At 48.9% G+C, this 27,806-nt stretch overlaps 2 protein-coding genes and 1 long non-coding RNA gene across 4 annotated transcripts in view; 2 read left to right on the forward strand and 1 right to left on the reverse strand.

The window, feature by feature from the left end:
* The first annotated feature begins 1,326 nt into the window (after window positions 1–1,326).
* Window positions 1,327–4,706, forward strand: LOC123386505. The gene is made up of 3 exons (XR_006600455.1): window positions 1,327–1,694; window positions 1,988–2,105; window positions 3,121–4,706. It is a non-coding gene; the product is annotated as an uncharacterized LOC123386505 (long non-coding RNA).
* Window positions 3,089–26,709, reverse strand: IL17RA (interleukin 17 receptor A). 2 transcript variants are annotated; one of them, XM_023256595.2, is made up of 13 exons: window positions 26,435–26,709; window positions 16,697–16,721; window positions 15,823–15,969; window positions 14,730–14,842; window positions 13,242–13,368; window positions 11,612–11,659; window positions 11,346–11,509; window positions 10,565–10,648; window positions 10,118–10,202; window positions 9,290–9,301; window positions 8,920–9,021; window positions 6,921–6,959; window positions 3,089–6,321 (listed from the first exon to the last, which is right to left on the reverse strand). In XM_023256595.2, the coding sequence occupies exons 1-13, from the start codon at window positions 26,576–26,578 to the stop codon at window positions 4,823–4,825; spliced, it is 2,589 nt and encodes an 862-aa protein (XP_023112363.2). In that variant the 5' UTR covers window positions 26,579–26,709; the 3' UTR covers window positions 3,089–4,822. The 2 variants fall into 2 exon arrangements, with proteins under 2 accessions (XP_023112363.2, XP_023112364.2); XM_023256596.2 differs by lacking the exon at window positions 9,290–9,301.
* LOC102899890 overlaps window positions 25,441–27,806 on the forward strand; it is a 34,733-nt gene continuing 32,367 nt past the window's right edge. The window contains exon 1 of the mRNA XM_045061156.1: window positions 25,441–25,506. The gene's annotated coding sequence lies outside the window, so the exon portion shown is untranslated. The remainder of the gene's footprint in view (window positions 25,507–27,806) is intronic.

Here is a 27,806-nt window from a genome sequence, read left to right on the forward strand (position 1 = left end):
ACTACCCCAGGCAGCCTACAGACTCAGCTGTCAATTAAGTTCAACTTTCCCTTATTAAAGCTTCAGAATGGTCTGGCTAAAAAGCAGGGGCTGGTTTTCATATTCTGTGTGAGTCCCAAGAGAGAGGCATTGAGCAAAAGTCCACTAGTGGGACACCCATGTCAGGGTGCAGGCAAAAGTAGGGAGCCAGCCACCTGTGCCTCATTCCTTTCTGCTCTCTCTCCTCTTCTCAGGTCACTATTGTATCTATCTTCTTCCTCTCTAATCAGAAAGGAAGAATCCAGTAAACAGCCTAAGGGACTACTCTTCCGAGGAAAGGAATCTAGGAACTGGGGTGTTGGGAGTGGGGGCATGTTGAACAAGAACTCTTGGTATCCTTCAAGTCATGAGAGAGGGGACTCCATGTTCCTCTAACAGACAAGGCTGGCTCACCTGTCTTAACCAACCTAAATGGACAGGATGTGAATGTGGACCGAGTGCCAAGATCTGGGGGAGGCAGCAGGGCATGGAGAGCTGGAGGGGAGACCAAAAGCAAGAAGATGGACCTTGAAGCCATTTAGGAGTGATGTGGGAGGCCATGAGTGGGCACCCCAACTTCGCAGCCTGTACCCACGGGCTGGGGGCAGTTGCTTTATTTTATATTCTCTCATAATAAAGAATATTGGATATTACTTTTGTAATCTGAAAAAGCAAACACTATAGTGAGAAAGCCATAGCAACAGAAGAGAAGCTAGATAAACAGTGAGGTTCCTAAACTGCTCTGACCCAAATCAGGTCAGAGTGCTCCTTGCTAAAAGACGATGAGACCTAAGGGAGCCCCTGGACTCCTCACAAGAGCAGCAGTGGGTAGGGGTAGCAACACCTGGATGGTGTGATGGCTACCATGTACTGAGTAGTACCATGTACTGATTTCTCCTGTGTACTAAGTACTACCACATACTGAGTACTACCGTGTACTGAGTACTATCATGTACTACTGAGTGCTCCTGTGTGCAGGACACACCCAAGTGATTCACATGCACGTTCCAGCCACTCCTCACAAGACCTCTATGAGGTAGGAGCCCCTGCTGCACATCCTGCAGCCTGAGACCTAAGGAGGATTATTACTTGGTAAGCCACATGGCTGGCAAGCAGCAGAGCCAGGGTTCCAGACTTGGGTTAACCTTGGGCTAACCAGCCCTTGGGTTGCCTCTTTTTAAAGAACCTCTCAGGCGCCTGGGTGGCTCAGTGAGTTAAGCATCTGATTTGCGCTCAGGTCATGATCTTATGGTTCAGGAGTTCGAGTCCTGCATCGGGTGAGCACGAGCCCTGCTTCAGGTGAGCCCTGCTTCTCTCTCTGCCCCTCACTCACTTGCGCCACCCCCCCCCCCAAAAAAAATTCTCTCTCCCTCTCTCTGCCCTTCCCCTGTTCTCTGTAAATAACTTAAAAAAAAAAAATCTCTTTCCAGATCCCTGGCTTGAGACCCACAGCTGGAGCTGGAATACCAGCTCTGCTTTAATCTAAGCTCACGCATATTTGGGCCCTTACTTTCTTGCACAGCCTGAAGCAGCCTGTGTCTTGTGGCCCTTAACTGACAGGTCTTTTCAGGAAATGCTGGGGCAGAATGGCACCTGGCACTGCCCTTGTGTATTTGGGACGGGAGCGCACCAACTGCAAAGCTAAAGGACACAGGATTAAAACTTTCCACTGCATTGTAAGTGCATCTTCCTCTCCCTTATGCCTTATTTAATATTCAAAGATAAGCAGAAAATCAGTAAAATCCATCATAGCCTGCCATGCAGAGATCCCAGCTCAAACTGCTGAATGGATGTTTAAGTGACTAACAACTCCCTGAAAGCCTGGACACCTCTGAGGTCCTTCCTAAGCAGAAAAGAAAAACTGGTTTTGGAAGCTGAGTTGGAAAGCACTGTATTGAACAATGTCTACATCACCATTTAATCATCCCTACTGCCTCTTTTTTTTTTTTTTTTTTTTTTTTTAAACTAGGAACAAGACAGCAGGCAAGTCCACTTGGAAGTTGGAAGCTGGCTTGGTGCAAGCATGCAGACTTGGGCCGGACACCAGTCACAGCTACTCCACTGCAGGCTTCGGTCGTATATTGACTGTGGGTCCTCCCACCCACTTGAGCCACTTCTGCACTCTATTTAGGAGAGGGCCTGAGTGGTAGGAAAGTCACAGCTTGGAGGACATCTGTTCTTGGAATGGTGTTTCTGGGTGAAGTAGGATTTTATTAGCCATGTTTCAGAATAGTATGAAAAGAAAGGCATGGCTTTATTTATACATGCTCTTGAAGCTCTTGGCATTTGGCTGACAGCAGACACCACAGGTTGACAGAATTTCCAGCATTTATGCTGGAAAGACCATTATGAGACTGGGGCTTTAGGGTAGGGCAGGGAACAGGGGAGGAGCCAGGGAAGAACATTAAAGAAAGGGTGAAGCCTGGGGACTTCATGATTCCACTTACATGTTATGTCCAAAATGGAGAAATCTATAGAGGGATGAGGAATTTAGGGAGGTTGGGGTGAGGATTAAGGAGTGCTAGATTTCGATTTCTTTTGGGGGTAAGAAAAATGTTCTAAACTTGATTATGCTGATGGTTGCTGAAGTCTGAACTCTTAAAAGCCATTGAACTGCATGGGGGCAGCTGTGAATGGTATGGTATGTGCATCGTATCTCAACAAAGCTGTTAGGAAGAAAAGTAGCAGCCCTGGAGATAAACAGGACTTAGTGAACAATGCTAATTGAGGACATTTTAGCCTCAGAGGCCAGCAAAGCTAGAATTCAAGGTTTGTGGGGAATGCAATTCAAATGGGAATGTCTTCTGGGCACCAGCACTACACTGGCTAGGGCCATTCTGCCACCACAGAGAGCCCTGGCTCCAGCAAGGAAGAGCCCACGGTGGTATTCCACACTCTGCACATTTAATGCTTCCTAGAAGCTGGGGAAACACCACAGGCTGGTAGGCATCTGGACCCAGCTTATTGGAGGAGAGATGGAGCCTGCGAGGCTGGCAGCTGGGAGAACTCAGTTCCTTTTCTCCCTTCTTAGTCTGTTAGGGCTGCTTTAACAGAACACCATAGGCTGGGCTGCTTATAAATGCAGAAATTTATTTCTCACAGTTCTAGAGGCTGGCAAGTCCAAGATCAACGAGCTGGCAGATTGGGTGTCTGGTGAGAGCATGCTTCCTGGTTCACAAACCATCTCGCTGTGCCCTCACGTGGCAGAAGGGAGGAAGTCTGGGGCTCCATCCACGTGACCTCATCACCTGTCCCTCCACAACCGTCACACTGGGGATTAGGTGTCAATGTAAGTATTCTGGAGGTGCACAGACACCTTACCTGGTCCTGCTGTCAGGCTGTGTACGGGCCACACTCTGTCTGGGACTTAGGCCTGATGCCGTTGCCACTATGAGGTGAAATCGCACCACTGGAAAGGACTCTACAGCTAGGAACTCTTGACCCATAGTAACATGGAACTCAAAGTAACTACCCAGAATTCTAACCAGAGTTAACACATTTATTCATTCTTTTATTGATAATCTTCCTTTTGTGCACACATATGCATGGGTGTGGCATACACACAGGTAACCTGTGATACTTGGTTTCCCATTACGTGCCAGAATCCTCACCCCTTCACTCAAGCTTGGAGCTGTGACTCCATTCCAGGGGCAGATGGCATCCCAGTGTGCTTGCCAGGACCCCAGAGGGACAAAGCCTTCAGTTTCTCCAAAGGAGGCACTTTCAGGAACCACTTCTTCAAACACTGGGCCATAGCATCTCTCCTCTTTGAACCAACTCAGACTTTTAAAGACAGAGAGGTACACTCTCTCCTCAAAGAGGCCTGCTTCTGCCAGCCCTCTAACTCCTGCCCTGCCCCTCTCTGCCCACCCTGATGTGAGGTCCGTATCTCATACTCAGTCTTGGGCGCCCAGCTCTGGTGCTTCCTGTGCTCACGGGGGGCAAGAGGTGTGCGGATGGGGGGCTGCTGTCCAGGGGCCCGCTCACGCAGTCCCTAAAGACCCTGTCTTTGACTGAGTGCCAAAACAGGGGCTCAGGATTTCAGAGTTTTCTCCCCGTTGAATGCTGTTAGGTTTCACACCACACATTTCCATCCTGTCTCTTTCCAAAACTGAGCTGAGGTGGCTTTCAGGTATGTCTGGTCCTCAGCCTCCTTCTCTGCAGAGCAGCAGCTTCCCATATCAAAGGAATCCCAGGCCACAGGGCTGATGTCCCAAACCCCAGCCTGGCCCACATGCCTTCTCCAACTGGGGCTCTAGCTGCCTCTCCACCACCTCTCTTACTGCTCCAGCCCTCACCCCACCTGCTGCCTTCTGCAACCACAGTGTCTTGGCCCAGGTTTCCCTTCTTTGTATTTTCATAGCCCTGGGCAGACCTCTACTATGGCCTTACTTCGCTCATGACCATCCTGTTTACTAATCTGTTGCTCTCACTAGATGTTAAGCCCCTCCGTGGCCGGGGCCAGTATCTCCTGCAATTTACCTTTGTATCTCAGATGCCTGGCACATAAGAGGTGCAAGATAAACGCTGAATGAATGAAAGAATTAACGAATGAATGAATGGTGGAGACTCAAGGACACTTTGTCACTAGCTCCTGGGAATGGGCTGTGGATTCTTGTGGGGAAGAGACATCATGACCAGAGGGTCAGAGAAAGAAAATTAAGGGGGATGCCCAGGGATCAAGAGGTTAACACTTCAAAGGCAAACATTTCACACACGGACATATGTATACATACATACACTCACGTGCACACTTGTGTACATACATGCACCCTTCTCCCAACACTCGGGGTCTAAAGAGGCCCTATGGCATCTCGGGCTCCACACCGTCCCAGCCAGAGTTCTTCTGAAGCTCTTGGAAGAAAAGTTGCCGCTGGAGGCTTCTCAGGCTCTCTAGGTCCTCAGGCGAGAGCTGCTTGGCCGACCTCCCCAGGTCCTGATTTTCTCCCTCCTCCTCCATTTCCAGGAGTCCTTCAGGGGGCTGTGGGGAGCTCCTGGAGATGTAGCCCTGGTCGGACTGCACTGACTGTCGCTGCCCATCCTCACAGGGAGCGTACAGGTCTTTGAGGGCTGCTGCAGCGCTCTCCCAGCCCTCCTGGTCCTGGCAGCCCAGACTCTGTTGGAAGAGTGAGAACATCAGGCCTTCGAGCTGTTCCCTCACGTCTTCCGGGAGGTGGTTGGGCGATGTCCTAGGCGTGCTGCAGAGGGGCGGGTCCTCTGAGTCCACGGGGAAAAGGATGCTGTTCCGCCGAGGGCCGTGGCCCTCCAACAGCGGCCAGGCCTCATCTCCCTCTACCACGGCCAAGCGGCTGGCTGTGCTGCTCCCGGTGGCTTGATGGACAGGCTGCACTGCCTGAGTTGGAGGCGCCTCATCCACAGGGAGCACCTCTGTCTGGAGCATCAGGGCTGTCGGCTCTCCCTGGGGCTGAACTTGAGGTTCCAGCCGGGACATTCCCCTTCCTTCCTCACAGACGCGCAGATCGAGCACCAGGCAGCCCTCGGAGGCAGGTTCCTGCACCAGGGGCTTTTGCTTGATGATCCCTCCTCCCGGTGGCAGCAGCGGCTCTTCAAACACCTCTTCATCCAGGGATGGGAGGTCCTGGTCCTCTGCGGAGCAAAGGTTCTCGCGCTCGAACCAGTCAGGGCACTGAGCCTGCCACTCCCGGAACCTCTCCACGGCCTCCTTCAGCAGCCAGCCACTGGGGCTCCGGAGGTAGTTCTCACCCGTGAGCTCCCCAACGCGGTGCATCCGGCCGGGTTCAAACATCTCCAGGTCCTGGATTCGGAAATAAACTTCCTCAAATTTGTCCATGAGTGGGTACCTGGGAGTGATGTTGAAGAGGTCAGGAATATCACTCTCACTGCTGATGTCACGGAAGTAGCAGACAATGTAGGTGCCGAAGCAGGCTGGCTTCTTAAAGTCTGGCAGGATCATGTTCATGGCCGCTGTGAAGAGGTCACCCCCGGGCTTCCAGCAGTCACACCGAAGCTGGACAGCAGGCTCCTCCCAGCCGAGGATGGCCTGCCACTTGGCGCGGGTGCCTCGGGAGCACAGGATGATGATCTTGGAGTTGGTCTCTACCATTTCCTGCTTCTGGCGGCCCACCCAGGTCATGATCCCCACCTCTGAGATGACCTGCTCCTGCAGCAGGTCGAGGGCCACTTCGGTGCCACAGACGGTGAGCAGGAACTGGGCGAACTTTAGGACCACATCCACGTAGAGGGGGTGGTCAGCTGAGTAGACGATCCAGACCTTCCTGGGCTTCAGGGGTGGGGGCGTCAGGCTGCTCTTGGGCAGGACATCTGAGGGAAACAAGGAAAACCAGGCCCACAGGTTCAGGTGTGCATCTGTAATGATCCTCAAACCACAGGCCAGGGACAGAACTCCTAATGGGTCAGGCCAGGAGCACCCTAGACCAGGAAGAGATTGGCTCCCTAGCCGAAGTAATGCAACTGAGGTCTCTGAATAAACCAATGTTGCTATTTTGCCCATTTTGGCTGCCTGAAAAGAATCACAATTTGACCCCTTCTGGGACAGTGAATTTCTTTCTCAAGATTCCTATCTGGCCTTTAGCCGATACTTTAAAAAGAAAAAGAGACACAAAGGCCTGCCTATGGAATACAAATATCTGTTATAGGTAGGACCTCTTTTTATAAAAGATGGTCCCTTCCCTTCCTTCTTTGTCCAAGTGATTTAAAAAATGTTATCTTAGCTTTGTATTTGAGGTCCCCTCTGTGTGGTGGTACTAGGAAGCAGGTCCTCTTACGGGGAGGTCTCCTGAAGGAGCTCAGGAGTTAAAATGCAGAAGGCAACCCACCCATGTCTCTCAAGAGAACCCTCCATCAAGCCTTTGACAGCAAAACACACCAAACAGAGGCCACCCACACCAGGAAATACTGACCTGTACATTTGGTGTCATTCCCGTATTTTTCATGAGACCCTGAAAGAAACAAAAATACACTGGAGCAGCTCTTTTGGAAGAGAAATAGGGACCAATTCACAAGGGCACCTGATGGCATGCTGTCACACCCCTGACACAGAGCAAATGATAAGGGAGGGCAGTTATTAGATACTTCAGGGCCTTTGCAGGACCCTGTGCTGTGTGGAGTCACTCAGGTGTGAATCCCAGGTCAGCCACGAACAGCTGTGAGATCTGGGAAAGTTACCCATGCCTCAGAAACTCAGTTTCTTCCTCTGTAAAATGGGTCTGTGTGGCACAGATTAAATGAGACTGTATATGTGAAGTGTCTGGCACACTGAACATAGTCAGCAGGGGTCACAAGCACTTGGCAGCACTGACCCAGCAGGGGCCCTCAGAGCGGTGACTGGGAGTTCCACCCACGTCCCTCATTGTAGCCCTGGTTCCTCTCCTCTCCACAGCTGGGCTGCTTCTGAGAAACACCCCACTGCAGGGAAAGCCTCTTCCTCAGAAGTGTCCTTGCCAGAGGCTTACAACACATCTCCAGAAGTAGCCCCCACCAGGCCGGTTTACAACATTTCCTCCTAGTATTTTTGAGGTGAGGAAGAGAAACAACATTCTTAAGCAACTGTTCCCCCTGAGCTACAAAGAGGGAAGCTGTGGTGCAGGAGTTGGCTCCCCAGTGACATGGCAGGGTGAACGGAAACCCCGACGGCCAAGGAAGACATGCAGAACCTTCATTTCAATCCCCACCTTTTGGGCCCTTTACCGGAACTACCAAAAGATAGTTAAATGAGTGAACTTTCCTTCATGTCTTCTTCTTCATGTGTCCTTTCGTGTCAGTGTGGCGTGGGGCACTTCAGTAAAAGGTCAGAAGTGCAACAACAGAAATGAAGCAAAAGCCTCTCTGGTGTCTGTAGGGAGCTTTACAGTTTATAAAGTGTTTGCAGAGATGTTAACTTATTTGACCCTCCCAACAATCCTGTGGAGAAGAGCTCTCTCACTGGGTCTTCCAGTGTCTGGTCTGGCGTTCTTCCCATCACACAATAAATAATAATTAATAAAACCTACTCCTGACGAGACTTGAATGTGTGGAAACAGCTCCCAGACTACTGAAGGAAGGGCCCGGGCCCAATGCGGAGGGTGGGGGGTGGGGGTGGGGTGGCAGGGAAAGGCTGAGCCCCTAGGCTAAAGGCCCTTGTTCTCTCCTGCTCAGAACTTGGCCAGATCATTCAATCCTTACACACCCCTGAGGGGGAGGTGTTATCCCATTTTACAGAAGGGAAGATCAAATCTAGGGTTTGTTAAGCAATTTGCCTATGCCTGCAAAGCAGGGAGGCAGAGCTGGGACCCACACCTGTACGTTCTGCGTCTACCCAGAGCCTTCTTTTCACACCATGCTGCCCCTTCACCATTCTCCCTGACCTAGGATGTACAAGTCTGGGGGCTGCAGGATGGAGTCATTCAGGTTCTCCCACCTGCCTGGCTGATCATGTCTGATGCAGGGAAATTCTACCCTAGCTCCTTCCATCCAGTTTGTTTTAATGGTATTAATTTTAGTAGCAATAAATATAATTATGGCTAACATATGTTGAGCAAATATGTGCCAGGCTCTATGCTAAGAATTCATATATAAACATTATTTCATGTCATCCTTATATTTGTTTTACGATGTGGGTATCTTTATAAATTCCACTTTATAAAAGAGGAACCTGAGGCTCAGAGAATTAAGTAATTTGCCCAGGTAGTAAGTGGTGGAGCTGGTATCTGAGCCCAGGGCAGCCTTCCTGCAGGCTGAGTTCTTGACAACTGAGCTTGGTGTGGCCTAAAAGAGGCAAGTTCTGTTCTTCAGGCTGGGGTTGAAGGGTGCCCTCCTAGTACAGCCTTACAGAGACTGCAGCAGAAAGAAGGGGACATAGGAATAAAGAGAGGAACAGAGGGGAAAACCCCATGACCCACCCCCACAGCCCCTGCCCCTTACTGGGTAGCCTCCAGGTCATGCAGATGATCAGCAGGATGACGGAACCCACCAGCAGGATGGAGATGCCCGTGATGAACCCGTACACCCACAGGGGTATATAGTCTGTGGTAAGCAGAACAGCATGAGTGATGTAGCAGAGGGGGTCTGCTATGCCAGCCCTGAGCTCCCCCAGCCCCCGGGCCCAGCCCCTGGGTTGTCCACTCTGGCCTGCACCATGACACAGTGATGATCTCCACCCCTGGGCTGGCCTCTTGGTTCAGCCTTGTCTGCCTGGCTCCATCCAAGGCTCAGTCAGGGACATCTCACGTGGCCCCTGGGGAATGGCCCCTGCGGACTCCTACAGCGCTACGGGAAGGAGAGTGGGGCTTACCTGTGACTGAGACTGCAGTGAGAACAAAGGGAAAACAGTATTCTTAGTTATTAGCAGTGACCACAAGAACCATCACTGCCCCCACTGAGGGCCTGGCAGTGACCTTGGCCCTGCACTAGCACTCCAAATGCCCGGTAAACTAAGTGGAAACATCCACATGGAACACCCAAGTTGTCGGTCTATTAAGAGATGACCCAACTCTCAACCGGGAGGCTAGGTTCTCCTCCAGGCCAATGCAATGTCTGCTGCTTTCTGGTCTGCATTTGGCTGTAGCCACATGCTAGGGGGTGGGTGGCTTATGAGTGGGAGGTTGGCAGCGGTGCAGGGGGAGGGAACAGGCTGCCGAGCTTCTGGCCCTCAGGCCAGAAGCTGAAACTCCGCCACTTCCTTGGTGTGTGATCTTGGACAAGTTACTGAACATCTCTGTGCCTCTATTTCCTCATCTATGAACCTGCGGAAAGGACCTTCTGCTTCACAGTATGAAGAGTCACAATTTGTGAGGACTGAAAGTGGACATGGTAAAACACTTCCTTCAGTACATGGTTCATAACTGCAACTCTCTGACAGTAACAATTCCTGTTTTTTTCAGTCTCAAAAGTTGAAGATCAGAAAGGTTAAGTATTTTGCCCACGGCTACATAGCTAATGAAAGGCAGTCAGGAGTCCAACCCAGGAGTGTCTTTAGAGCCCCACATTGCAGGCCTGAGTAACTCTAAGTAAAATTAAACTCCGCCCCCACCCTTAGAACCAGGTCAGGGTTCAGCTCAAGGTGTTGACTTCATTCACACTCACCCCCTAAAATGCCCCAGAGCAGCCATAAACTTCCTACCTGGAGGATCTGGAATTTCCGGGCAGGGTACAGTTATGGAGTGTCTGAGGCAGTCGTTTAGACAGCTACTGAAGAAGGGCTGGATCTGTGAGAGCAGAGAGAGGGATCCTGAGATGCTGGGGAGACTTGGGGTCCTCTACTAATGCTTTCTCGCCAGCAGGCTATTTGAGGACACACACCTGGCTGGCTGCTCCAGGACCTCCCTGTGCTGTCGGACAGATCGCCCATCAGCTACAGGGGCCAAAGAAGCCCGGCCAGGTGAATCTGGGAGAAAGGGCTGGGGAAGGTGGACATGATGCCTCACCAGGCAGGGAGGCCCAGTGGGGCACGGTGCCAGGTCCTCAGAGAGAGCACGAGTCCCTGAGCCGCCCTCCTTTCCTAGTCTGCCCTTCTAGGAACGCTACCTGTGCACGTGCTCCCACACCTGTGCACACTACACTCACTCACCTGTACTCGGTGGCGGCAGCACCAATTAGAATCTGACAGGGTGAGCGTGACATTGGACCGCTGGCGGGAGTCCTGGTACGCAGGCTGTAGGGAGAGGAGAGGACGGGTGAGAAAGTGCTGCAGGTGGCTGCTGAGAACTCTGGCATCGCTGTCCACTGTGCCCCATAGGAAGGCCACACACACAAATGCTTCTTGGGTTTCTGTTCCAGGAAAGGCTATGTTTCCCTAGGGCAACTGGTTCATTGTTAATTCGTGAACACATCTAGTAACTGGAATTTCTCTTTGCTTTTGCTGCTGGCATCGTGGGGACAATCTGTGTTCATAACCAACGGCCTGACACATATTTTCAGTAGTAACTGCACCCTGGTTCCATCTTACTTCCTCATCTTTATTTCCCCTTTGTCTTAATACCCACATTTAAAAATATTCAGATCCTTTTTGGAATAGGTGGAAAACAACAACAAAAAGAACAGAGGACACTGTGGGGAAGGAAGAACTAAAAGGACGGGGGAGGTGAGCAGGGCAGAGATCAATGACATTTCTATCAACTGCAGAATCAACTATAAGAGACAAAGGAAAGATCAACCACAGAACTGATTCTACGTCAACCACGTACCAGAAGGAAAGAAAAAAAACAGATGCGCAGGATTGGGGTTGACTAAGCATGGTACTGAGCGCTGGGCTTCTGGCAAAGGTTCTGTCCTGACAGTGGAGGGAGACTTGAGGCTGAGGGAGGCAGCATGGTACTACACTGGAGGGGTCAGGGCAGTGGCAACATTACCTCGGGCACCATCAGTGTGTGCTGGAAGCAGCTGTGGTTCTCCGTGTGTGGAAAACTGGTCAGCAGGATCTGGTAATGGGTAGATTCATTCCACAGGGTGAAGCTCACCCACAGCTGGCGGGCCTCCAGGGTCTCCACGGTGATGTTGGGGTCCCACAGGCTGCCTGCTCAGGGCGCAGACACAGGCTGGGAGTGAGGGGAGGGCATGCGTGCATGTGTATGCTCCTGGGCAAAGCTCCCCCAGCAAGACCGCCAGGTGTGGTTACCTGAGCCCACGCATGGTGTGATCATCTTCATCCTGGGGTCTTCGCAGCCTATCAACCCAGAAAAAGGTGAAACAACTAAGCCTCTGCCTTAGAAAGTTTGCTCTTCCAGACACCCAACACCAGGGATACAACCTGTTTCCTTCTGGGGAGGCTTCAAAGATGGGCCCTTCAAAGCCAGTTCCCAGACAGCACTGCTGCCATTAGCCAGAGGTCCCACAGAACTGAGGGCTGACCTGGTTGTCTCCTCCTTCCTCTCTCAGGGAACCTTCCAGACTCAACTGTACTCCTCCTGAGCTTGCTCTGAGTGACCCAAGAATCTCAGCCCACTCCGGATCCTCCTCCCACCTCCAGCTTTCTCTGTGGGTTGCCTCTGACTCTTGACAGGGGCAGAAACATTTTGTTCCTCCACAGCAGTGTTTCTCGAACTTTCCTGTGCATCATCATGGGTAGTTTCTGATTTAGTCAGGTCTGGGGTGGGGTCCTGAAAATTTGTACTTCTAACAAGCTCCCAGGTAATTTGATGATGCCACTGGCCCAGGGATTGCCTTGAGGACCACTGCTTCAGAAACATCTTCCTAACCTCCCTTCCCCAATGGCATTGACTGTATCATTTTCACTTTGGTTTAAGAAGACATGTGATAGGTATGAATCGCTGTAGACTGACAGTCACTGAGTCTACTGCAGGAACAAGCGAGGGGACTGGGGGGATTCACACATTTGACAAGCACTTACTGAGCACCCAATCTGTGCCAGGCACTGTTTTAGACAGTGGTGAATAAGATAGAGTCCCTGCCCTCTGGAGAGCACATTCCAGTAGAAAAGACCAATGAAAACAAACAGTATAATGTAACATCACAAATATATGGTGATAGTATGTCAGGGAGTGATGGGTAACATGAAGAAAAATAAAGCAGGGTAAGCAGATCGTGTGTGTGTATGTGTGTGTGCATGTGCCCATGTGGAGTGCTCTAGGAATGGAGAAGACTGTCATCATCCTTAACAAGCACTTCCTGATGACCTACTATATGCAAGGCACTGTGTGGTTCTGGAGATTGCACAGACCCTGAGCAAGCCCCAGACCCTGTCCTCAAGGGGGCTGGGTTTCCATATGTAGTTGGCTTTGAACAATGAGAAATGTTGTAGGTTGTGGCTGAGATTCTGGGGAGGACAGAGAAATAGATGGTGCACACACATTAAAGGTTTAGAAGATAAACCCAGCAGTCTTCTTAGGCAGGATGGATTAGTGGGGGAAGAGGAGACGGTATCACACATGGGATGGTGGTGGATAAATGCAGGTAGGATGTGGGGTAAAAAGTGAAGAATCAGGTGGGGACAAGTGGGGAATGAAAAAGAAAAAGGTGCAGAGCAAGGTGACGAGAGCTGGAACCAGACTAGAAGCAGGAGTTAAAACTCTCTCAAGAGTGGCTTGTCCTTCTGACCCTTCAGGGGGAGGGAGCTGGGGAGTTGGGCAGGAGCTCCCCAACTGTGGCATCTGTTTATTCCGTAGGTATCACATGCTGTAATGGCAGTCACAGTCCAGCTGAGCAGGGAGGCTGATGTCTGAGCCACCTGCTGGTTTCTTCTCCAAGAGCTGAGTGGTGAAGGGAATGGCTTGGGAGGGTGCTCTTACCAGGTACGGGAAAGTTCCTGGACTGGTGGTTTGGGTCACCATCAGGGATGGGTTTGGGCAGGTGGTGAACAGTCACCTCATACTCCTGGCCAGGTTCTACCACAAAGTGGCTGAAGGTAAAATGCCACTGAAAAGAGGGAGGAAGGGGAGGTTGGAAAGGTCACATACACACTTCTCACCGAAAGAACTCCAAGCCCACCCGCCCTCAAAAGATCAGTGAAATGGGAGAAGAAAACAACCACCAAAGCAAGATCCCAAATCAGAGGGAGGCATTTCTTTGTTCTTTGTTTCCTCTGGTCTTTGCTGCCTATTTTAAAAAAGTCTGGCCCCTCATCAGTAGACTGTAGTGTCATATGCCAGAGAATCTGGGAAAGCCAAAATAGTCCTCCTCCATCGTGAGCCCTCTCAAACTCCAGAACTACAGCGCAAGGGAGCCGAGCCAGAGGACTTGGGGCTATTGGGAGAGTTAGCACACAAGAGGCAGTTCTATGCCTTTGCCTATTTTGGGCTTTTCATATGAATGGAATCATTCAATATGTGAAAAAACAAAAAACAAAAAAACCAAGAGGCAGCTAAACACCATTTGTTAAATGACTCTTCCTCCTTAAGGGAAAACCAGGGATCTCTTGAGAATGCTCTGGAGCAGGAAAGTGCAGAGGGAGGGTTACAGATCCCCACTGAGTCTGCATCTGTAGGCACCTTTGTTGTACAGGTAACAGAAGGTGTGCAGATATTTTTTTTCTGGATGGTGCAGATGATGTGCATTGATTCCACTTCTCATTCTAACTATCCTGGTGGTGGACAGAGGTTAGTGGTGGGGGGGCGGTTTGCTTCTAACTTGATCTAGGCACGTGGTCCTCACCATCCACCTGGCAGTCAAGTTTGAGGGTCCTAATTACATACAGGAGAAGGGATCTGTCTTGGCTGCTTGTGGTTGTGGGGGATCTGCAAACAGGTACTTTTGCAGATTTCAACCAGCAGTTTGCACACTGGAGCTTGCACCAGAATCACTGGGCAGGCTTGTTCAACACCAATTGCTGGGCCCCGCCCTTACAGTTTGATTCTGGAAGACTGGAGTGACGCCCTAGATTCTGCATTTCTGACTGGTTCCCAGGTCATGCGGATGCCGCCAAGGACCATACTTTAAGCAAACTAAATGAGAATGAACATTTTACCATCGGGCAGTGAGCAGCCAAATAAACGGAAACCGCTGCAGAACTCACTGGCCTGTGCCCCAGTCACAGTGGTTCTCTAGGCCGGGCAAAGCTGTTTCTTCCTGGAGGCAGGCCCTAGGTTAATTTGGTTACAAAGAAAGAGACCAGGAGGTGGGGCCGTGGAAGTCCTTCCCATTCAACTCTCTTTATAATGAACATCTAGTTACAGTTGGAAGCAAAAGCCAGGTGGGTATGTCTGGGAAGTCTTTGGAAACATGTTCTGTTCCTCACTGTCACCAGAGGAACACAATCCACTCTAGAGCCGGACACTTACCCGCTTATGATGATGCTTCAGTCTGGTCAGAAACTCAAACTTGACACACAAACGTTCATTGGTGTTCAGCTGCAGGACAGACAACTCTGCACCCTCCAGGTAGAGGATGCTGGCTGCAGGCCAGAGGGAGGAGAGGAGACAAACAGATGTAGATCAACAAACACAAACCGCGGGGTGTGGTACTTCCCCATCTGTTATGCTTACTCACTCTTAAAAGAAAATCTGCACATTGTACCTAACCCTCCACTTCCTGTTACTTTTTGCTCACTCTTGGGCCTGAGTTAGCCTCCTGCCTTGCTGACACTTACCTCCCAGCTGGGCAAGGACAAATGAAACTTTATACTGGGCTAGAGGCAAAGGCTGTGCAAATTTGTGGCTGGGATGTTGGCAACATGGTACAGGTGTCACACATGGCTGTCCCAATCCTTGGATAGGCTGGGGCAGGCACCCAGAGGCTGGAGACTTATAAAGAGGATAACCTCCCCCAGGCCCTGGTCACAAATGTGGGGCTGGCTCTTGTTCTGTCATACAACTCTCTATCCCTGGAGAAGGTTTTTTGGGGGAAGGGTGTTGTTTTAAAAAATGCCAACTCCTAGGAGCAGCTGGCTGGCTCAGTCAGAAGAGCATGTGACTGTTGATCTTGGTTGGGGTTGTGAGTTTGAGCCCCATGTTGGGTATAGCAGAGATTACAAAAAAAAAAAAAAAAAAAAAAAAAAAAAAAAAAAAAGCCAGCCCCTAAATTAAGAGGAAAAGCAGGCTGGCAAATGTGTTACCATTTTCCAATAAATATTTGGTACTGCAGTCAGAGAATTAACCATTTGACTTCCTTTTCCAGGGTGATAAGGATTTTAGGCTGAAGGAAGGATGGTGGGTTGAGAAGATACCATCATTGGTTAATATCTAAAATGCTGAAGAAGTATTCATGTATTGCATGAAATGATAGAGCCTTTCAGCATGAAATCTGGGCCCTCATGTCTGAGCATAGGACTGGGAACCCAATTCTGAGTCTGGTGGGAGAGCCGTATGGTCTAGTCTGTGGATTCACCTGGAGGTAGGTAGAATCTCCCAGGCAGAATCTGACATGCCCACTCACCATCTGTCTGCAGGGTCCATCTGATGCCAGCTACAGGCAGTAGGTCTCCATGCTGGGTCTGGACAAAGTCCAGGTGGACCTGGACATCCTTTGGGGATGAAGGGGTCAGATTTCGAAGGTGGATCCAGCTGTCATCCAGGCAGGTACCTGGAGCCAGAAAAAGCAAAAATTAGAGACCTCCATGTTCTGCAAGAACCTGAAGAAACTGCAAAAGAATGAGGCATGCAGGCAAGATGCGCCAGCAGTGGCTCCAAAGAGCTAGATCTTAAACGTTCAGGGGCCTGCGACCCTTAGCTGGGTTCTTGGCTTCACCACACTGCCCTCACCCCTTTCCAGCTTGTCTGGGTCACTGCAAATCTCTGAAGTCTAAAGGGCATGTTAAGAGAGAAGACAAAGCATGAAACTTGGTTTTGAGATAAAGCAGTGAAATGGGAGTACAGGAAGGATGGGGTAGTGATAAAAGTTGATTCATTTTATATGCCAGGGGTCTCTAATTAGCACAGACACTTGAAGTATGTGCCTCCTTCTTGAAATAAAACACAAAACAGGACCAACACCACAGATGTCTCTCGCCTGACAGTGACAAGCTCTGGCAAATCAAATCGTATTATAGATACACCAGGGCAGCACCCCAGATAATATTTTCAAAACCCAAACGACAATTCTGATTCTCACTTTTGGACTTTTGCATAATGGATATTCTTGACAGGAAGCACAGGTACACACATCCTGGATTCCCAAGGGCACCTCCTGCTGAGGGCTGTAACCCTTATCCCAAAACAAAGTGGACTGGTAGCACTCTTGTCGGAGATCAGCATGGGTTAGCATTTTATTAACAAGGCAATGACAAGACTAACAAAAACAGATGACTTACTATTCTTGACTACGCAGTTTAGCCCCTGTGGAAAAAAAGAAGGAGGTAATTACAGCTGTGAAAGAATGGTAGTTCACCAGCCAGGCTCCCCATGCTTCCCTTGGCTCCTTCTCAAGGATAAAATGTACACAGCCACCCACTCCCACTTCAGGCCGCTCTTGGGGCAGGGAACCATATTCTCCTCACACTTCTCTTATTCTGCACTCCTATCCTTGGACAGGAGAAACAGGATGGCAGTGGGTACAGTGGCTGGCAAAACAGAAAGGGCATTTTCTGAGTAACTGGTAACAGCCAGGAACTTCCCAATTTTAAAAGACACTGAGAGGGTTCTCTTGGGGCACCCTGCTGAAGAGGCCTCTAAATATCCAGCAACTTCCCGTCTCCCATCTGGATAACAGTGCTGTAAGAGGAGGGAACAGAAACTATATCCCTCGTTACAGAATCAGTTATGGAAAATTCACCAAGTCTCTACAAGCTCCTTTAGGTGCTAGATCCTGTTCTGGGTGACTTAGATATATTATTTCACTAACCCTCATACACATATGATTAAGTATTGCCCTCTGCCCTGTTTTATAGATCAGAAGACCTAAGTACAGATATTACCTTATGTCGCTTCCCACTTGGCAATCTGTGTTAACTCTCTAACCCAGAGGAGCTCTGGGGAGCCGAATTTAGAAGCCCCAATTACAAACAATAGGAGATGTGATTACTGGGCTTGAGTTTGGCCAGCTGACTCTACTTTGGAAGACACACACACATCCCTGGAGCTCAGCCACCTTCCCACCACTTACCAGCTAAGTGACTTTAGGCAAGATATCAAACATTGCCAGGCCTTGATTTCTTCAACTGTAAAATCAGAATACCCATAACACTAACTTCACAGCATTGTTGAAAATCAAATGACACAAATATAAAGATCATGGGGCAGGGGATGGGCTGGTGGTGATGGTGGTGTAGGTTTAAGGAAGCCCCTTACTTTCCACTTCTAATATATCTCTATTACAAAAAATTTCAAAAGGCAGAAATGTATTTGTGTATTAATGATGCAATTAAATAAAGTAATACAGTGCTCCTGGACTGTTAAACAGGCAGCCTACTAGAAGCCCTAAGAAAATCGTTATGAGGAATTTTGTTGGCTGTAGTGCCCAGCGAACTATGTCATTGCCTGCTAAATGAGACAATATTTGTCCAGTGTTGGGCACATAATAGTTGCTCTTTAATTACTGGCTGCCCTTCCTTGGAGCTTGGCATATAGTAAGCACTCAAAAAATGGAAGCTATTATTATTACGGTGATCTCCATGTATTCAGATTTGGCAGTGGAGCAAAGGAAGAACTCAGACGCAGTTGTTTCTAGTTATCTAAACTGGCAAAACGGACCAATCATGGCTTGTGGGACAGAAAGTTGGATGTCAAAGCAGATCAGAAATACGATTTTTGATTTTCGGGACAACACCGAAATTTGGTATATGTGTGTGAATAGGGTGTTGGGGTCAGCACCCACCTTTTTCTGTAAAGGGAGCAGAGAGCCCCTAGGTTGCTCAGTCAGTTAAGCGTTGGACTTTGGCTCAGGTCAGGATCTCATGGGTTCCTGAGTCTGAGCGCTGCATCAGGCTCTATGCAGAGCCTGCCTGGGATTCTCTCTCTCTCTCTCTCTCTCTGCCCACCTCCCCCTACCCAGCCCCTGCTTGTGCTGGCACATGCACTATCTCTCCCTCTCAAAATAAATAAACTTAAAAAAAAAAAAAAGAGCAGAGAGACAGGGCTAAAGATGGGAGGGGTAAGATGCTGTGCCACCAGGGTTCACTCATAAAGTGGATACAGGGATGATATACTTGAGCATGCTCCAGGATTGACTTCAAGCACACCATTTCATCCATACCTGGGCATCTGGGACACCAGTTCATGAGCCCATGGGGTCCAGATTTTCTGTAGCCTGTCCAGCTCCTGGTGATGAGTTATCATTACCCAGGGCCATCAAAACCCTGCTAGGCTCTCCTCACATATTCAACAAAATCTACTAGCTGTCTGCTCACTCTAGTGTCACTCTGTTTCCTGGCTGGTGAGGAGATTACCTCCCAAGCACAAGCTCATTTCTCCATCCACCGGAAACTCCTAGGACCAGGGCATAGCTGAAATCAAGAGTCAGATGCTTAACTGACTGAGTCACCCAGGTGCCCCTAATTTATCAAGTTTTAGAATTATCTTTGTGCTATCTTTAAAAATTGGGTAACTTATCCTTTTGTTCTGTGGTATTGAATGCCCATCAATAGGGAACGGCTGAATAATGTGAGATCTAGTTTAAATCTCATTATCCATCAAGACAAATGGTTGGATAGACTGCTCTCCACTATGGAATATTATGTAAATACTAAAGAGAATTAGTTACATAGAAATCTACTGACCTGGAGTGATGGCTAAGATGTGTTGATGAGTGAGAAGAATAAGTTGCAAAGAACTTTTTATCATATGACCCAATTTTCAATAGAAACAAGTGATGAAAAAACCCTTCCCATATATTTACATGTGTTTGAATATGATTGTATGAGCATATGAAAATATGTGGACAGATATATAGCAGGCTGTTAACACATTGGCTACTGTAAAGGGATGGAAGCAGAAGAGATGGAGAGAGGGAAGATAAAGGGGAAAAGATTTAAACAGAAGAAAAAAATGTGCATATAAGTGAAATGTAGAAAATAGAAATATAGAAAAATAAATTCCATTAGAGGTTGTGGCATGTTGATCATGTACATATATCTTTTCCCCTTCCCCGAACCATATGAAAATTCTAGGAAAGGGAAAATTTTATAAATTTTCAAGGACAAAGAGGAAACACCAGTGGACAAAAGAAGTGAATACATTTTTAAAAGCCAAAGAGGAAGGAGGAGTGGACGACTGGCTCAGGCCAAGTGGAGGAACTTGCATCTGAGTTCCTTGCTACAGAAGGGAATGAGACAAGAAAGAAGCCAATGGCTCATCAGAATCTTTTAAAGAACCAGGTCTTAAAGGTATCAGGTATCTGGGGAGGTAGTATAAACAAAGGAACTGAAGGGGGTGTGGTAAAGTGAAGGTCTACATAGAGAATGTTGGGAACTTCAGCCTCTTTTTCCCTGCTCTGATTTCAGAATGCTGGCAGCCAACCCCTGGGAAAGGACCTCCAGATGCTGACATTAAAGAGTCCACTGATAGACAGGGCAAGTTCATCGTTAGCCTGACCCACTATATTAAAGTCTGATGACCAATAAGCCCTATCTACACAGAGTATGTAATCAGCTTTTTAGGACCTCATTCTTTAAAAAAAATTTTTTTAATTAAGTTTTTCATTTTAATTCCAGTATAGTTAACATACAGTGTTATATTAGTTTCAGATGTACAATATCATGACTCAACACTTCCATACGTTACTCAGTGCTCATCATGATTAGGACCTCATTCTTAAAATATTCTCAGACAGCCAAAGAGTATCAGATACTTAAGAAGGGTTTCCTGTATGAGAAATAGATCAAAACATACAAATTAAAAAAAAATACTCGTGAAGGGAATAAGACAATGGTAGGAACAGAATAAAATTAAAACTAACAAAATTATAATACTTTCAAAGAGATAAGAGAGGACATGGACAAGGACAGGATACTGTGGTAAAATGAGCAAGCTGGGAATAAAAATGAACCTTGGAAATAAAAAACTCCATAGAAGAGTTGGGCTACAAAATTCAGGAAATTTCTCTGAAAGTAGAATAAGCACAATCAGAAATCAGAGAAAATATGTGAATATTTAGGAATCAATTCAGGAAATCAAAGTATGATTAACTGGATTTCCCAAAGACTGTTATACTGGAAACAGAGGGGAAAAAATTAAAAAGCAAAAAAATCCACTCCAGAACTAAAGGATACATATTTCCAAATTAAAAACATTCATTGAATGGCCTGAAAAAAAGGCCCAGACCAAGGCCCCACTTCATGAAACTTTTGGAATAGCAGGAATAAAAAAGAAGACCCTAAGTGTTTCCAGAGGGGGAAAAAATAGGTACCACACAGTCAGGAAGGCATTGGCTTTCTTAGCATCTGTACTGTTTGCCAGAAGGCAACAAATCAATGCCTTCAAAATTCTAAGGGAAAATGATCTTTAATCCATGATTTTTATAACCAGCCAAATTAATCAAAAAAGTGTGAGGGCATGTATGTGTATATATTTCCCTCATATCCTTATGCATTTTCTTAGGAAACTGCAGGAGGATATGTTCCAGCAAAATAAGGTAGTTAAGCTCTGAGAAGGAAATCATAGGGTCCAGGACATGGGAACTGTAAACAGGACAGATTATCTAGTATGATAGTTGTGCCGTGGTGCAAGTCCAGGTCCAAGCTGGAGAATGTGGGGTTCCAGGAGGGAGTTCTTTGGGGGATGAGGAAATGAAATTGATGGGATATCTGATGTTTGGGGAAAACAGTGTATGACAAATCTGATAGAAAAAACTAGTTATATGGAAAATTATGGAAGATAAAGAATTAAAAGAAATATCATCTCACAGAGGAAAAGAAATTACACCAGAAAATAAATATAATCAAAGGGCACCTATTTGCCTCAGCAGTGAATATTACTTACTTGGTATAAACCCCATGGATTTCATTGAGATTGTGATGTAACTACAATGGGGATGCTGGGAGAAGCAGTGGGAGCAGAAGTATAAGAAATTTAAATTTTTATGTTATGAGTCAATAGGTAATATCTAAAATTGACAAGTCAAGAAAAAACAGTGTAAGTACATTTAGAAATGTGGAGGCAAATGCCAGAGGAAAAAAAACACTAGGGGTACCTGGGGGGCTCAGTCAGCTGAACATCCAACTCTTCATTTCGACTTGGGTCATGATCTCATGACCCTGGGATCAAGCCCCACATAAGGTTCTGTGCTAGCATGGAGTTTGCTTAAGATTTTCTCTCTCTCTCCCTCTGCCCCTCCCCTGCCTGTGCTTGTGTGCTCCCACAAGTGCATACATGTACTCTCTCTCTAAAATAAAAACAAAACAAAACAAAACAAAACAAAAAACTAAAAGAAGTATATGTGATCATCTCTGGAAAACAGTTTTAGGAAGTGCTGAGGGCTGGGACAGAGATCTGATGTTTTTGGTTTTAAAGGTCTTAGTATAATTTTAAAAGGATCACCATGATATTATACATGCTGCCAAATCAAGCATAGGATTACTACATATTACCTTGATAAGAATTAATTAAAAGACAGACTTTTATTCAGGACATTACTCCAAACAAAAGAAGGGATTAAACAGTGAGATAAACGGATGAAAACATTAATTTGTTTAGGGGAAGGAATAGCAGACTTTTTCCTTTTAATTTCCATGTAGAATTTCCTTTAGTGTGATGTCTTAAATGATGTAAAAAATGCATTCAGGCTCTTCTCTGAATGCTACTGAGACAGATCTTGTTGTATTCTCCTCCAACAAATCATCCCAAATTTCTTTACTTCAAATGTCCACTTTAAAAAAGATAGTTGGATCAGAATATTATTTATGAGCTACTTGCTTGTGAATGGCATTATGTTAGCCCTCCTGCAGAAATCTGAGAAAGAATGTTGGTGAGGAAGATGGCACTGGTAGCAGCTAACATTTACTGAGTTCTTCTTTTGTGCCAGGCATCATGCTAAGCACTTTATACACATATTTCATTTAATCTTTATAATAGTCCTATGAAGTAAGTACCATTATCCCATTTAAAAAAATGTTTATTTATTTATTTTTGAGAGAGAGAGAGGCAGACAGAGAATCCCAAGCTGTCAGCACAGAGCCTGATGAAGGGCTTGAACTCACAAACTATAAGATCATGACCTGAGCGGAAACCAAAAGTTGGATGCTTAACTGCTTAACCAACTGAGCCACCCAGGCTCAGTTCCATTTTTACTGATGAAAAAACCGAGGCACAGAGAGGTCAGCTAAGTGGCCCAAGATCCCATAGAGCTAACACTCAAACCCATGTAGTTTTGCTCCAGAATCCTTGCTCATTTTTTTTTTTAAAGTTTATTTATTTTGAGAGAGACTGAGACAGCACGAGGAGGGGAGGGGCAGAAAGAGGGAGACAGAGAATACCAAGCAGTCTCCACACTCAGCGCGGAGCCTGATGCAGGGCTTGAACCCACGAAACTGTGAAATCACGACCTGAGCAGGAACCAAGAGTCAGACATTTAACTGACTGAGCTACCCAGGCACCCCCAGAATCCATGCTCTTAATCACTGCTATACTGTCTACATTGAAAAAAAAAAAAGGGACACCTACAACAGGTAAGCCAGTATTCTCTATCCATAGTGGTAAAGATTAAAAGGAAGAAATTTATTTCACTATGTTTAACTGTGTGCATGTAATGAACATTACCAAGTGCCTGGTAAAGAAAAGCGGGCTCTGAAGCCACATACTGCTCTGATTCTCAGTACAGCACTCACTAGCTGTGTGACCTTTGGCCACTAGCATGTAATCACACAGCCTGGCAGGTTATTGTGAGTGTGGATGAAGCTAGCATGTTAGCCCCAGGCAGGGTGCCTGCCACAAAGCTACAGGTGAATGTTAGTGCCCTTGTACCTTCCAAAGCCACAGCGCATGTAGTCTGTTGCTTTCACTCACTCACTCACTCACTCACTCACTCACTCACTCACGTATTATCACATGACCCTGTGAGGGGAGGATCTTTTATAGGCAGGAACATTGGTCCACAGCAGTGGAGTGGACCCAGGGCTACAGAGTGGGTGAGCAGGGAAGCTTGACCCAGAGACCATATCTTCTGACCTGGTGTGTCCTCTTCCCTGCACGGTACTGCCATGTGCTTTTGGCTGCTGGCTGCTATGTGATATCACAGTACCGAGATGGAAGTCTCGCCGTGAGCAGTCAAAGCGAGGAGCTGGGTATGATGGTCAAGGAACCTGTTAACTGTGCTGGTTCCACTGCCAGCAGTGACCCTGACTGCTGGAATGCTTATACCATGTAAAAAACATCCACAGAACACAACTTTTTACGCCAGGAGTGGCCTGGCAACCAGAAGATAAGGGTTAAATCTAACAGTTTTTCTACCACAAGTCAAAACCACAAAGTGCTCAGGAAAAAAAAAAAAAAAAAAGAAAGAAAAAAAAAAGAATTTGTAATACAACATACATCCTGTCTCTAAAATCGTGTGTTAACACTCATGCTGACCAAATCCAAGTCACTGTCTTTTCTTGAGGGCTTTCCTCTTGGCTAGCAGTCATGGCAAACCTGTGAGAAAGCCCAGGCAGGGGGAAGGGCCAACCAGTAGGCTGCCCAGGGAAATGCAATTACTTATGGTTTCTCCAGTATTGATTTTTGTGGGGAACTCAGAGTCATCTGGGTTTTGAGGTGCTAAACCCAGGAAGCCAGAAATAGTGCTATGCTTGGTGTCAGTTTACCCTTGCTCTTCCCGCAGAGCTAACCATTCATTTATTCATTCATTCATTCATTCAACTTTAATTCCACAAATATTTATCAAGCCCCAAGTCCTGTGCTTGCAGCACAGAACAGGTATGTAGAAGGCTCTACTCTGTCTTGGGAGAGAGTCACTGAGCGAGAACTCCAACCAGGCTTTGGATAGACATTTGTATTCTGGAAAGTGGTACACACTTTGTGATGGTTCATCCAGGTCTTTCATTATGGAAGTGAAGAAACCCAGGTGCAGGCCACTTACGTTGGCTAAGCTTGCAGAGATTCTAAAAGTGAAATCAGGATGTAAATTTAGGTGCTCTGAAGCCAAGTTTTTGTGGTGTCCCCTACCCTCACTATATTGCGTTGTATCCACAAACACCAGTGGAGGCAGAGAAATCTGAAGGGTGTTGTTTCTTTCTTTTTAAAGACTAGTCGATGAAGCAGGGAAGCTGTTTGTTCATGGAGATGAGCGGTCTGTGAGCCAAGTGTCTATGTAGAGGCAAGATGGAGGGAAGGCAGAACACAGGAGATGGCAAACAAATTTGGCCGGTAAGTATCTGTCTCCAGCCCTGCTCCTGACTTTCAATAGCTTCCCACTGAGTGATTAAAATCAAACACTTAGTCTAGCTCTTATACCAGGCCATGATGGAGTCCCTACCTCCCTTTCTAGCTTCTTCTCTCACTTTCCTGCCACATTCTCTGGTGCAATCACACAGTTTATCCTGCTCACCCAAGGGCCTGGGCTCAGCCTCTGTCTACCACCTGGACAGCTCCCACTACCCCTCAGGGCTGCCCTAATGTCTTATCTGCCCTGAAGAACATCCCAGCCGGAAAGAGTTTTTCTTTCTCTGGAATTCTGTACACTCCTGGTTGCACAAGGAGCCCTTGCTACAGGCTGCCTTGCACCATAGTTAGCACCTTCAAGCCTCTTCCCCATCCTAAATGATTTGAGTCCCTGCACATTAGGGTCCCAGGGGTGTTTCCTCATAGTTTCAGTTCAGAGCAACAGTATCTTGTATTTTTCAGACACCTGGCAAACGGCCATGAGAAAATGAACACGAATTCTCTAGGTACAACAGTTCTATACCAAGTCTGTGGGAAGGATCTGCTGAGCACAAGTCCCCTACTTTGCCTAAAAGCGGGACTCACAAGGACATTTCCCAACATTATTCATATAAAAAAAAATTCTTCTAAATCGTCACTCCCTCTCCACTCTCTTTTGGCAAATCCTCCATGACATTAGATAAGGAGACATATCTTTGGTTGTTTCACATCCTCTGACTCAGATACTGGGTCAGAGGTGGTGGAGGGGAGGGAGCTGAGGAAACCAGAGAGAAAGTGGAGGAAAGAGACATTTCTGAGGGGAGAAGCTGTGGAGGTGAGCAAGGTGATCTGCTGTTTGTTTTTTTCCCCTTAAGATGGTCCTCCACAGAAGGCCACTACCCGACGGGTGGGTGTGTCACTTTCCGAGGGCACATTGGGGGTACTACTTGACGGGTCCGAACTGGATGAAGGTGGCGGCGGCGGTGGTGGAGGAGCTGGAAGGGCGATGTCTTAATCCTCTCCCCAGTCCTTAGGGCTTCTCGCCCTGGGGAGGTGTTGCCCAGCTGCCCGGAGCCAGCCAGCTGCATTCCGCACAATTGTACCCGTCCCACCGCTCCGTCCCCTCGGCCCCCGCAGGCTGTCCGGCCTCGAGCACAGGGCTCTAGGACCGCTGGGTCCCTCCTGGGGATAGCGGAGCCGAGATCCGTTGGGGCCCCCAAGCTCCTCAGAGCCTCCCCCTAATCAGGTTGCCGGGGGGCTGGCGGGGCTTCTTTGAGGGAAGCTCCCGAGGTCCGGACGGGTCTCCTGACCTCGGGTCCTGGCCCGCTCCGGCACCGCGGGGATTTGTAGGGCGCACGGCTTGGAGGCCGCTCGGGTCCAGTCCCCACTCCTCCGAAGGGCTCCCCCCGCCTCCCTTTCTAACCGGCCTTGCCCAGCCTCTCCGGCCAGGCCCCGCGCCTCCCTCTCCTTCCCCGAACCGTGGGGCCCCGGCGGCGGCGGCGGCGGCGGCGGCGCTCCCGCCTCCCACACGGGACGCCGGGTCGGGTTGTGCAACACGCACCGCGCGAACTTCTCTCCCGCAAACTCCCTCTTCTCGGTTTCACCCCTCAACTCCCACCAATCCGAGTGTCCTCCGGAGCGCGCCCGCTCCGAGACCCCCAGCCTAGACTTCCCGCCGGCCCGGCCTGGGGCACCTCGTCCGCTACCACCGCCTCTGTCCCTCACCCACGTCCCAGTAACCTCGGGGCGCGTCGGGGTCTCACCTGCTGGGAGCAGACCGGTGCCGGGTAGTCCAGGAGCCGCGGGGAGGCGCGAACCGGGGCCAGCCCGCTTAGGAGTAGGGACAGCAGTAGCCGTCCCAGCAGGGGCCCCGGGACGACTGGTGGCCCGCGGCGCGGAGTCCCCATGGCCCCGCACTGTCGCGGAGAGCTCGCGACCCGGCGGCTGGGGCGCTGCGAGGGACCGGCCCTGGACTTTCCCTTCCGCCGAGAAGCTCCGAGTCGGCTCGACTTCGCCTGCTTCCGGCTTCCAGCCGCCCAGGGGGCGGGCCGCCGAGGGGCGGGGCTCTGGCCCGACCAGCGCTCCGCTGGGTCCTCCTCCGGCCGTGCGTCCAGGTGCGCGCTCCTCCCCGCGCTCCCGGGGCCTGGGCTCGACTCCTGCGCGCCAGCTTCCCGCCGCCCCGCCCACCGCCTCTCCTAGCTCTCGGCTCCCGCCAGCTCGCAAATTTCATCTCCGCGCTTACCCGCCAGCCGTGGCGCCCGGCTTTAGCTCTTTCCCGCGTTGCCCGCGCCCCTGGTTAGTCTTCTCTGCGTTTTCTTCTCGGTTCCTGGACGTCAGGCCCCAACTCGAGACTCCAAAGGAGTCCGATCGATTTCTTACTCCCTTCCCCTCTATTCCCACCCCTGGCAGCTCAGTTGTCTGGCTCTGTTCTGACATTCTTTTTCTCAGTCAGGGGCTGCTGCTGCCGGCTCCGACCCATTTCTCAGTTGGATTCCGGGGGAGGAAGTAGGAGCAGTCATTTCCCACACAGTTGGCGTCGACTCTGGGAGATTGAATTCTTGGGGGGCAGGCACCCGGTTTCGGACCATTCTGCGTGCTCACAGCGCCGAAGACTTCCGTATTTCCCGAGACTTACCCCACGTCCGCTGGAGGACGGCCATCGCGACTACAGCTCCTTAGTCTCCCTCCTGATGACTCGTCCTCTGGAGGAGCGCTGACTGCATGCTTTCCTGTCCGGACTCCCCAGATTATCCAAGTTGGGCCGCGTCTCCCTTCTCCTGACTCCTGCCACTGCCCGACCCGGCTCGTGGCTTCCAGCCTCTGCCTCCCGGATTTCACCCTACCCGCTCCCGGCACATTTGCCTTTCTTAAACTGCATTTCGTATCCCCTTCCTCCGTTTCCTCTACACCCACCTCCCCCGCATTTCTTTCCTGGTCAACTCTAAACGCCTGGCCTGGCCTGGCCTTTGAAGCCCACGGAATCTAGACGCACATAGCTTTTCCGTGTGTTTCGCACCCACCGACTGGAGCTCCCAAGTCTGGGTCGGTGGATTTTTTCATTGTCTGAAGCAGCCGCCATCCTTTTCTGCTGCTGAGGACCCCTGGCGATTATCTCTGTTAGCCCCACACCCCCAA

This window comes from Felis catus, chromosome B4, assembly GCF_018350175.1.
Source record: "Felis catus isolate Fca126 chromosome B4, F.catus_Fca126_mat1.0, whole genome shotgun sequence".
Lineage (NCBI taxonomy): Eukaryota > Metazoa > Chordata > Mammalia > Carnivora > Felidae > Felis > Felis catus.

Coding starts and splice junctions, on each gene's coding strand:
- IL17RA (XM_023256595.2), bottom strand. CDS start 26,578: ATGGGGACTCCGCGCCGCGGGCCACCAGTCGTCCCGGGGCCCCTGCTG. Junction 10,203..10,564: donor GCTGCCGCCACCGAGTACAG/GTGAGTGAGTGT, acceptor CTGCTCTCACAG/ATCCAGCCCTTCTTCAGTAG. Junction 6,322..6,920: donor GAATGACACCAAATGTACAG/GTCAGTATTTCC, acceptor TGTTTCCCTCAG/ATGTCCTGCCCAAGAGCAGC.